Here is an 11836-nt window from a genome sequence, read left to right on the forward strand (position 1 = left end):
TCTGAATTAAAAACTTAGAATTATACAATATATCGTGATATGTATCGCAATACGGCCTTGTGCATCGAAACATATTGTGAAACACTTTAAGCCTCCAATACCGCCCTAATGGCACGGTATACTTAAAATGAATTACCAATTACCAGTAACATGAACACAATGTGAACCAACACTGGAGAACTAATGGAGCTGATACTGTGGGTTTACCCAGATTCACCGTGGACTAGACACTGATGTACTGTGTTGGAGTGTAAAGGTGTTATTTCCGTTTTCTTCAGGTGAACGAGGATTCTGGCAGCCATGTTCCCCAGCCTGTACAAGAGAAGTACCTCTCCCTCATCAAACACTTCATCAATGAAGGTGGGTCTGTGTTTGGGGTGAATAAATGTCTAAGTGGCTTAAATTGCTATAGATATTTGTGAAATTGGATTGAACTTTTGAAATGAATGTAGTGTGTCATTGTCTGTAATTTCTTTTGATTTTCTGAATATTTAGGTCACTGATATTGCAGTGACTTTTGCTGGAGACCAATGACGTCAGGGCATTGTTTTCAGGACTCGATTTAACTATATAAAACATTCACAAGTGCAAGCTGTTATGGAAAGTGCACCCTTATCTCTTTGTCTACATGCACCAAGTGCATGTTTAAAAACTTCAAATTTGTGTCTTACTAACTCTTACTTTTTCCATACGATTTGTGAACACATTTGACACCTCTAAGCTTTAAGTACCCAACTACACCAATCCCTGTGTTATTTGTAATTAGTCATGCTTTCTTGGGCTTCACACCATCAAACTGTGGGTACTGCAAGATTTTGTGTTCTGATTGTGCGTTACAAAACAATACGTTATTAATTTATGTCACAACACAGTTATCAGAAGTCTGAGATTCTATTTATATAGACTAGTCTATGCATCTGTCATGTCTATCTTTCAAGTTTGACAAGTTAATTGGACCAGGGTGCAACCTGGTTTTGTCTAGTGCAGCTAGGTTTTGTCTGGTGCAACTAGGTTTTCATGTCAACATCCAGTTCCGTAAATCGAGCCCTGGTTTTATTTGATCAACTTCTGATAGGACTGATGTAACATTTCAAAATCTGAAATATTCTTATGGGGAGACAATCGAGGCGGTTGGGTAGCCTAGTGGTTAAGGCGTTAGCTCGTCACGCCGAAGGCCCAGGTTTGACCCGACATGGGTACAATGTGTGAAGCCCGTTTCTGGTGTCCCCCGCCGTGATATTGCTGGAATATTGCTAAAAGCGGCTTAAACCAAACTCACTCACGCACTATGGGGAGACAATCAATATCCTAGCAAATGATCAAATCTGAAACACATGGTTGAAGTAAATCTACCAACTGTAGTACTACATGACCTGGGCCCTATTCCACATTCCTAGTGATACGACTATTATAAGTCTATGTTAAACGAGACCGCCTCCGTGGCCTAGTGGTAGGGCTTCCAGAGAGCGGAAGGCCCTGGGTTCGATCCCCTGCCACGTCATACCAAAAGACGTTAAAAGGTGGTACTTGTTGTTACCCTGTCTGGCGCTCGGCATTACGGGGCTAAAACAAGGACTGGTCGGCTCGGAGTCAGTATACTATGTCTGAGTGGGGTTGATGTTAAACTGCGGCATGGCATCTCATTGAGCTAGCACTATAACTTCAGCATTAGTCCGGACTAGTACAAACAGCCACACACACACAGTGCATGCACGTCGCTATAAAAGTGCAATAATCTTGGATGCGATGCGACATAAAACCCAATTTCACCTCACCTATTTTAAATGATGGGAGTTGCAATCCTCTGTGCACTGCGATCGCTTTGTGGAACGGGGCCCAGGTGAGTTACTATATACAGATGGCCTGTCCTCGACTCTCCTTCATGTGTGGCATTGCTTTGTATTATAAATGACCAATCCTTACATTCGAATGGAAACGTGAAGATGTGTGTCATTTCAGGATTACCTGATTTAGCAACAATAGTAGAACAAGCTGTGTCTAGAGAGTTTGGTAGGTGAGTAGACGTCAATTTTCATTATTTATATATTTACTGCTCAACTTTTGATTGGGATAGGGAGTATCCAGGTCGGGTCTGGACCCGTGAAGATCCAGGGTAGAATAGGTCTTCCGCAACCCATGCTTGTCGTAAAAGGCGACTATGCTTGTCATAAGAAACCACTAAGGGGATTGGGTGTTCAGGCTCGCTGACTTGGTTGATGCATGTCATCGTATCCCAATTGCGTGGATCGATGCTAATGATGTCAATCACCAGATTGTCTGATCCAGACTCGATTATTTACAGACCGCCCTCATACATGGTGGGGTCCAAATGTGACTGATTGCTGGATATGTTGTCATACAAAATGTATTTGATATTGCCATGGAACTGAAGCATGTTCAACTTCATTTCAAGTTGATTAACATAAATATTCTTTCCATTGGGTATGGTTGTCACGTTACGTCAGTATGAAATATCTCAATATCCCTGTCAAATGTTGAGTCATGTCAGCCCCTCACCTTGTTAGCAAGTCCTTCAGCATCTGGAGCGGTCAGGTAGCCTAGTGGTTAATGCTTTCACTCATCACGCCGAAGACCCGGGGTTCGATTCCCGACATGGGTACAATGTGTGAAGCCCTTTTCTGGTGTCCCCCCGCCGTGATGTTGCTGGAATATTGCTAAAAGTGGTGTAAAACCATACTCACTCCCTCACTCACTCACTCTCTGAGTATCTGGAGGATCTCCAGGAGAATATGATTTTTAGAGTGAAGTTATATTATGTATTTGGAATATGTTATTTTAGATTTAATTTTATTGGTACCTTGTACTAAAATCTCTTTATTTTTCTAATCCATCAACAAAAGATTAAAATAAAATATATCTACACTATATGTAGTTTTTATATGTGACTTGCTACTGGACATTTGAATGCATTAACTGAAAATTATAAATGTGTGGCCTGAGGTGTTTCCTTCAGTTTTTGTCATCCAGCTACTGCTGATCGGGTATCGGCAAATTGTGAAATTTGTTTATTTTCTATGTTGGTGCTGTGTTGTGTTGTAGTGTGTCGTTAAAGGAGCGGATGTCTTGCTCGAATCTGCAGTCCCTTGTGACACATATACGAGAACGTGTGGAGTGCGGCAACGTGGGACTCGCCTCTACCATTCCCACAATGCCTCTGTCACAGTACATGCTGCCAGCAGAACAAGTGCCTGATTTTGTAAGTACTGTCCTCCTATTGGACAAACAGACGTATGGAGTCCGGGATAGAATACATCCTCAGCAACCTAAGCTGGTTGTAAGATGGTCTTTTTCTTTTAGTACATGCCTCACCAATAATTAATCCGAAACAAATTTATTTGTGGATCACTTAGTTATCATTAATCAATGTCAAGTTGCAATTCACAGATGAAGCACATCAAATTGAAATGTATGCACCAAAGTAAACAAAAGTGGCAGATTGTTTACAGTATAATCAAAGGTTGTGTCTAAAAATTAGACATGGAGAAGTACCACTCGGTCATATGGAATCCCCAAAATATTCAAAACCCAATTACTTTCAATTAACTTGCGTACAGAAACATGCATTAAATGAAAAACAAATAAATTTAAAATGCATAAATACCCAATTAAGCTTTTTCAGCATGCGTTCAAAGGAACTAATTTCCGAAACACAATTACGAGCTAATTTACTTTTCTAGTCAAGCTTATATATTAAGAACAGTTATATACATCTAAAACATTATTTATTTATTATAAAATCTTAAAATGTTTACTTATTTTGGGGAAAAAACAATAGATTGATGAATAGATGAGTGAAGAAATATTGGTCACCCAATGAAAAATGTAATAACTGATTAAAATAGAAACCTAGAGTAAAAACTCCATTGCTCAAATAGTTATCTGGGTCCCTGGTGACCTGTAAAGATCTTGGGTAGCCAATGCTTGCCGTAACAGGCGACTATGCTTGTCGTATGAGGCGACCAACAGGATCGGGTGGTCAGGCTCTCAGACTTGGTTGATGCATGTCATTGTATCCCAATTACGTAGATCGATGCTCATGATATCAATCACTGGATTGTCTGGTCCAGACTTGATTATTTACAGACCGCCATCATATCGCTGGAATACTGCTGAGTGTGACGTTAAACAACAAAGAAACAAACAAACAATATTTATTTATCTATTTCTCAGCCTTATGTTTTTGCAATGACCTTTTGTTTGGTACAATTTATGACAAGTACCGGTATATGATGATTCAATGAAAGTAGGCCAAAGTTTTACCAACAAGATAATAAATATGTCTCTTTGATATTGTCAATTTTTGTATCACTACATTCAAGGAAACACTGTCAATAAATGAATATTTTGATTTTTGATGACTGACCAAATAGTATTCAGTACATGCATGTTTTCATTTCAGGTGCTAGTCAGCCAAGAGGATGTTGTGTATGAAAAGCTAGTTACTGAAACGAGGGATATATTAGAGAGGTAAATAGCAAAGTACCACAAATCAAATTGTCTGCTGATAAAATAACAAACACAAAAATTCTTTAATAAGTTTGTTTGTTCTTGTTCACCTGCATTCTCTATCCACTAAAGTTTGTTTCAAGGCGTCAGTAGCGGTAATCTGACCATGGTTGATGTTAATAACAGTGAGTTGTGCGATCTTCAGATCACTTCACGTACGATTTCGCCGAAATGAATGTAAACAATATGGAATGAAGTGTTGAATAATATTAATAATATTAATAAAATAGATTACAATAGATTAAGTCCAGATATATAATGAACACTTTTTATAACCAGACAGTGATTAGTTTACGTACTACAGTGCAGATTTGTTGACATGGTATTTCCGGTGTTACATGCTCACAGTAATGTCTTTGTGTTGGGGAAAAAAACATCAAAACTCTTCAACCCTATGTATAAGACCACTCCCCTTGAAAGCCTCCTAATTCTAGGTACAAAAAACTTGCCTTATACACAGTGATATACAGTATATGCTGTGCCAATGCAATGATTCCTGCCAACGGTATTGGTTTGGTAGCCTATTTAGCCAAGTGGACCTGTACAGACAGATGCGCAGGTCATGGGTTCGAATCTCTGATTTATGGTCAGCACCATACAGTTGTTCGTAGGTTTCCCCAGTTAAGCTGATACGCCATAAAAGCAACACTTGTATCATACCACACACATAATATAGTAATGGCGCTTCATACAGCATTTACCATACACACCAACAGAGCTCCAGATAAGCTTTTGGTGTTGTGGGTATTTTACCCATGCATTTTAAAATCACTGGGTATCAGTAATTCTATCTGGGTATTCAAATTTCTGTTACCCACTAGTTTTTACACATGTGGGTATTTAAGTTAAATATTTAAAAACACTATTTATCTAGTCCCTGCAAACTGGTGTTGTGTGGGTTCGAGAGCTTTATAGGACTCAAAAATACCACTATACTTCCACAAGAAAGTGTGATGGCAAATGATCATGATGTAACTGTCATCTTGGAGTTTGGCAAGGTTGACGGAATGCCCGTTTATAATTTCAAAATAAGTTGCTGATTTGCCAATCGAATACGCAGGGTTACTTCACAATATTTTGATGATACGCACAAGTTTTATTTTTGTAGCGTATCTGTAATGTTTGTTGCGTATTTAATACGCTGGGATATTATTTTACTGTGTATTTCTGCATTTCTGATGCATATTTTACGCAGATACGCAGCTTATCTGGAGCTCTGCACCAAGCAAATGGTGTCAGTAAAAAGTTAACACTACATTAGCATTCAATGTCATGTTATACAACCTTGCCTGCACAGACTGGAAAGCTATGCTTGTTTATTCTGGGTAAATGTATGAGCTGGTCACATATCTTTAATGGTACGTCTTATTTGTGGACGCTTTCAGGAAATACTCATTGCACATCTCACATTTTTTATCCAACGTCATGATCAGTGAAAGTCCTAGTCACGATGATAGTGTGAGTATGGCGACTGACATGAGCAATTACAGATAGTTAAAGGTATAACTTAAAGAAGTGCAATACTTCCATCTTCCCATAAAAAGAATTGGATTTTAGATACCTGATCGTTAACATATTTTCCATTTCAGCACAGACTTCCACTCTGTTCTACGGACGTGCCTGGAGCGTGGGTTCAGTCGTCTGCTGGATGCAGTAGCTGAACATTATAAACATCAGATGACATCAGAACAGTATGTAGTAATATGGACAATATGTTTTTATGTACAATGGGGGCAGTGGGGTAGCCTAGTAGCTAAGGCCACACAGTTTTTATTTTTTGTTTCAGAGGCCCGCCTCCCCTACTGAAAAGCAGATGGAAACATAAAATTATTTATTTGTATTATATCTCCCACCAGTAATATAAAATATAAAATGTTATATATAAATTACATGTCTACATCAATATCATTGATTCAAGAAGCCAGCTGCCGTTTCAACTCCACAGCAGAATGACTTTCATATAATAAAGAAATAACTGACATAGCTATTTATTTTAATTTTAATTGCAACTGATCTTGAGTGGAATAGCTAAAAGAAATGTGTGAAACATAAAATAAAAAAAAGTGTAGCCAAAAGCATTGACATTGACCACAGTGGTGGTTTTATGTGGGCTGCCATCACTGTTTCATTGAGTTGACAAGTCTTTGGAAGAAGGCTTGAGGAAGCCTGTTCCATTCCCGCACCGAAAAGGCTTCCCAGTCTTGTCCCAGACATGCTAAATTGGCGCCATGTCCAATGACACATCCCATGTTTGTGGTGGCATGTGGTCCTGTGCACAGCGAGGAGGTGAAAAATCAGGTAAAGTAAGCAACGTAGAATAGGTGGATGGGTGACCGTGTTCGGTACCTTGACTCCTGAGAGTTTCTAGGGCTATGGTCCTGCCCCACACTGAATAGCCCTAGAATCACAGGTTACAGGTGGTGTCTCCTCAGGCTTTGTTTGTTTGTTTAATGCCGCACTCAGCAATATTCCAGCTACATGATGGCAGTCTGTAAATAACCGAGTCTGGACCAGACAGTCCAGTGTTTGACATCATGACATCATGACCATCCGATCCCATTAGTCGCTTCTTACAACAAGAATATTTGCCTTTTACGGCAAGCATGGGTTACCGAAGACCTATTCTACCTTGGATCTTCATGGGTCATCTCCTTAGGCAAGTTACTTTGTTTGAAATATTCCTCTGTCCACCCAGCACTAAGTGGGTACCCGGTAGGATGAGATGGCGGTGTGACTGCTAACCTTCTAGTAGCTTATAGACAGCTTGGGGGGTGTGGACTCCCCAGGGAGCTCAGAAAGAAAATTGAATGCACACTGATCCACTGACCGGGGTAATAATGGTGTTAGTGCTTTGAGCATGCGTCAGTGGATGGCCTATAGCATCAATGGATGGCCTATTATTAATATCCATGTATTATTATTATGATTATTATTATTATTATTATTATTATTATTTATGTTTCAGCAGTCTCCATGAGGTCAACATTCCTGTAGCCAAGCTTATCCCGGTTATCAGCAACTTGGTCTTCCGAATCTGCAGCGACGCTCCGAACCCGATTATACAGGTGACTAGATCCTACCCATGCCTTGCCATCACTTCCTGTTTGTTGTAGGGGGTGATTTGATGGGTCAGGCGGGCAGGCTCAGAGTCTTGGTTGATGGTGTGTCAGCATATCCAGAACTGGATGGATTGTTGTTGCTATTATAATATAATAGAGGATATTATATGATTGGTCATGTCATACCAAGTTTATGACACAAATGACCGGAATTTAGGCACGAGTGTCGTAAACATAGTATGACATGAACACAAATATAATGTTCTATTTATTACCGAAGAAGATGTCTACATACATTGGTGAATTTTAGTGTTAACCTATTAGAACAGCAAATTGCAACAGCGGCGGAACCACAATTTGTAGAATGATGTCAACAATCTTCAGGTATGACGTCGTTTCTGGTGTGACGTCATTCTGACCTCACGTCACTATAAGATTCGAAATGTGTCAACAATGCCGTCCGGATGACGGAAACAATACACAGTTGTTTCATGACGTGATGTGACCCTAGGGCACATATGTTTTTTATGAACCTCGACATGCCGCTGTAGGGAATAAGGCTGGAATATTGGTGAGAACTGTGTTAAACAAAGAAAGAAACCAAGTTATTACCCCTACACAGGGGTCACGGATGAAGAGTAGAGTCTCTTAGCAACCTGAGTTTGAATCTCAGATTTGCCCTGATCATGTTTCTAGGTTTGTCAGCACCATTCCACCAAAGTGGTAAACGTCTACCGCCCACAGTGATGAGGATGAAAATTGCTTTCAGTAGTTTTAAGCAACACTTACTCTTTGTCTTTATCAGGAGCTGCTGCTACTGGATGAGGTGAAGACGTTTTCCGCCAATGTGTACGAGGCGTTCAGCCAGGACAGTGCAGCGCCAACATGAACAGGCGCAATGCATCGGGGATCATTCCAGGAACACAGCGCCACAGATCACCAGGATTCCTTGACCAACACAGCTTCCATTCAAACCTACACGTGTGTGTAACGCAATGAAATGTTATGAGTATTAATATTCTGTTATATATATATTAAGGATGTATCATCGTCATACTTCATGGGCTTCAGTGTGTTTCTCAATCATTGTCAGTACATGTGGCGGCTATTCAGTGTAGTGCTATTTTTAACCAACGAATCACATCAAGGCCCCATCAAGGAGATAATGCTACAGATATTCTGACCAATGAGCTTTCAGATTACATTGAGGGGTATGTTATCTTGCTTTCTGGGGCCATGTGTTTTTGCGACCATCGACTATAAATCGCTTCAGTGCCAGGGTTGTAAAAAAGTTTAAACACAGCATTGGGGCATACACTGCTGCATTTTGTTAACTGATTACAATTACATTCAAAATCACTGTATCCTCATGGAGAAACACAGTGTTTACAAGCCTCTGTAATATGTGTTTGTATCAATGGGTGATGGAGGAATATAGTGTATAGAAGTATGGACTTGTGTTCATGGTTGATGGAAGAACGTCACATGTAGCACCGGTCCTGTTTAATACTGCCAAGTAGTGATGTGTTTGTCCATCAAGTATTGATAATTGATGATGGGAGAGTGAGATGTGGAAACTTATTACTGAGTCTGTTATTTATACCTTTATGAAAAGAATATAATGATAAGACCTGAAACTGTTTGTGGAAACACATCACATGCTGCTACGGAGAGAAAAGAGATATTTACTTTTTTCTGTAGCATTTGAACTTGCGACCCAATCTCACCATGCTGCGGCTTCCTGGTTTTAAGGGAAATAAGTCAGAATGATCAAATATTCAAAAGCGTTGTTGTTTCTGAACTCCATATACTGTGATTTACTATTGTGAACGCTATGATGTCACACTCAGATTATTTAATCCCAGTTAATCGAAAAGACATGTTATACAGGGGCTTCTTAGGGACCAAGCATGTAATACAGGGGTTCCTTAGGGACCAAGCATGTAATACAGGGGTACCTTAGGGACCAAGCATGTAATACAGGGGTTCCTTAGGGACCAAGCATGTAATACAGGGGTACCTTAGGGACCAAGCATGTAATACAGGGGTACCTTAGGGACCAAGCATGTAATACAGGGGTTCCTTAGGGACCAAGCATGTAATACAGGGGTACCTTAGGGACCAAGCATGTAATACAGGGGTACCTTAGGGACCAAGCATGTAATATTGGGACGGAGGGAGGGGATTTGGGATTGCCTGGGAGACATTGAAAACTTTATCAATCAAAAGAATTTCCACAATTATTTTTAGTTGGGAGTAAATCCTGAGTAATTTAAAAAAAATAATTGAGTATTTTCTCCTTAGAAAATTAGCTCAGGTGAAAGACTTATTCAAATATTATTAATACTTCCTCAAAACGTCTAGAATCAGCGACATGGGTACAATGTGTGAACATCATTTCTGGCAGATGTGGGCCATGTCCCGTACCTTGTCCTTGCAATGGAGATAATCCTGTATTGGAACAAAGTGTATCACTGCAGCTGTAGAGCTTGTGTCAGTTGGGTTTAAGAATATTGTCACATATCAGCCGTAATTCAGGAATGAGGCATTAAGCAGAGGACACAGTCAGTACTTTAGGATATAAGGATACAGTTGCGAGAACAAAGCTTGCTCCTCTTCCCGATAATGTACTGTCACAAGTTCTCTTTCTCACAGCACAGTCCAATCCTTTTCACTTCCCACTCCAGGCATCTGTGTAGTTCGCGAGGTACATGCAGCTTGCACAACACTACTGAATCAGATGTAAGGTGGGAGTATATTATCGAGATGTAATTGTACTACACAAGCCCGATTATCACCGCCGTTATATCAGAGCCATTTGCTGTTCTCTAAGGACAGTCAAGTCCCGTTAATCCGACATCGGTGGTTGCATATGATTATGTCGGATTAACGAGTATGTCGGATAAATGAAATTAAGTAGTATCAACGTTTGTGATCTAAAATCGGACAGCTTCACGATAGATAACGATTCAAATACGTAATAAAAAAATAAAAAATAAATATTCATATTGTTATGTTACATTGTTGGCGGAATATGTTTTCTAATCATGCAACCTCTAAAGTTTAACACCTCAAAATACCTTAAAAAGCGTTAAAAAGAATGGAAGTCGACATTTGAAACTGGTACCGCCAGCTTTAGAAAGCTGCTTTCTAAGTGGCTAACATTGACTTCCTGTTAGTCATTTCATTGGTAGGTCATAGTTTGAGGAAGGTTTTTCTGACATGACCTGTAAGGGGATGTCCTCGGCGATAGCGAGAACTTGTATCTGATTTTAATGAGATTGAGGTAATCTAAGCATGTAATAAATCCTGTTTCTTTATTTAAAGCACTAATTGTTTATTGTTAAGCAAGATTATCTCTGCAGCCGTTGTAATATGCAGCTACCAGCCGATTTGTCTCGCATCAAAACACGGGCTGTGTACTCGCGGGCAGATGACCACGGAGTACGCTGATCACCGTGTCGGATTGTCGACGAGTGTCAGATTAACGAGACTTGGCTGTACAATACAACATTGTCTGTCTTCACCATGGGAGCCTCCTTGGTTCTCGGGCAGCAATGTATCATAATACATGTAGCTTGATATTTTGTGTTTATTTTATAAGACAAGTGAATTCTGAACTAGTTATCATGTCTAAAAGAATATTGATGAGTTAATATGTCTAACATATTCTAAAGTTGATCTGCATGAAAACAAATCGATTTCAAAACTCTGGGTAAGTTAGAACTTAACAGTTGACACATAAACTCCCAGGCATATAAAAAGTATACATTTTGTCAAATTGTATTTGACAAAAACATTTCAAGCGTTGTCAAAGCGTTACTAAGCTGAAAATAGTGCCCAAGACACCTCAGACTTACGGTCCCAAACAACTATGATACCTGTATCAAATACATCACCATCGAATAACTTTTCTTGTTTGTTTCATTTTTCACCACCTTTAGACAAGAATGTATATGTTCTTTTGGCCTTCAGGTTATTTGCTTCTGTTGCATGTGAAATTATTTTTCTTGGAATATTGTCTAAAACAAATACACTTCCTAAATTATGTTGGTTTACATTCACATTCTTGACGTAAGAGGAGTAAAGGGATAGTAAAGCTTACGAAGTGTGGGAAGGACTTTTAGAGATTAATCCCCTACAAAGGCCGCTGGATTGCAGATCCAGCTTGGAAAACATACAAGATTCATGGCATCGTGTGATAGTATGGCATTTATTGTAAACCCAGCATCATTGAGGAAATCTTATTA

At 39.5% G+C, this 11836-nt stretch overlaps 1 protein-coding gene across 1 annotated transcript in view; it reads left to right on the forward strand.

Annotated features, from left to right (window-relative positions):
- Window positions 1-8843, forward strand: part of LOC124120421 (serine/threonine-protein kinase RIO1-like) — a 49234-nt gene extending 40391 nt beyond the window's left edge. The window contains exons 23-29 of the mRNA XM_048399414.1: window positions 279-360; window positions 1960-2014; window positions 3061-3217; window positions 4421-4488; window positions 6117-6218; window positions 7493-7592; window positions 8392-8843. Of these exons, the coding sequence (XP_048255371.1) occupies window positions 279-360; window positions 1960-2014; window positions 3061-3217; window positions 4421-4488; window positions 6117-6218; window positions 7493-7592; window positions 8392-8475 (648 nt within the window). The 3' untranslated portion in view covers window positions 8476-8843. The remainder of the gene's footprint in view (window positions 1-278; window positions 361-1959; window positions 2015-3060; window positions 3218-4420; window positions 4489-6116; window positions 6219-7492; window positions 7593-8391) is intronic.
- The last annotated feature ends 2993 nt before the right edge of the window (window positions 8844-11836 follow it).

The sequence above is a fragment of the Haliotis rufescens genome, unplaced genomic scaffold (assembly GCF_023055435.1).
Source record: "Haliotis rufescens isolate VD_foot unplaced genomic scaffold, xgHalRufe1.0.p SCAF_2, whole genome shotgun sequence".
NCBI classification, from domain to species: Eukaryota; Metazoa; Mollusca; class Gastropoda; order Lepetellida; family Haliotidae; genus Haliotis; species Haliotis rufescens.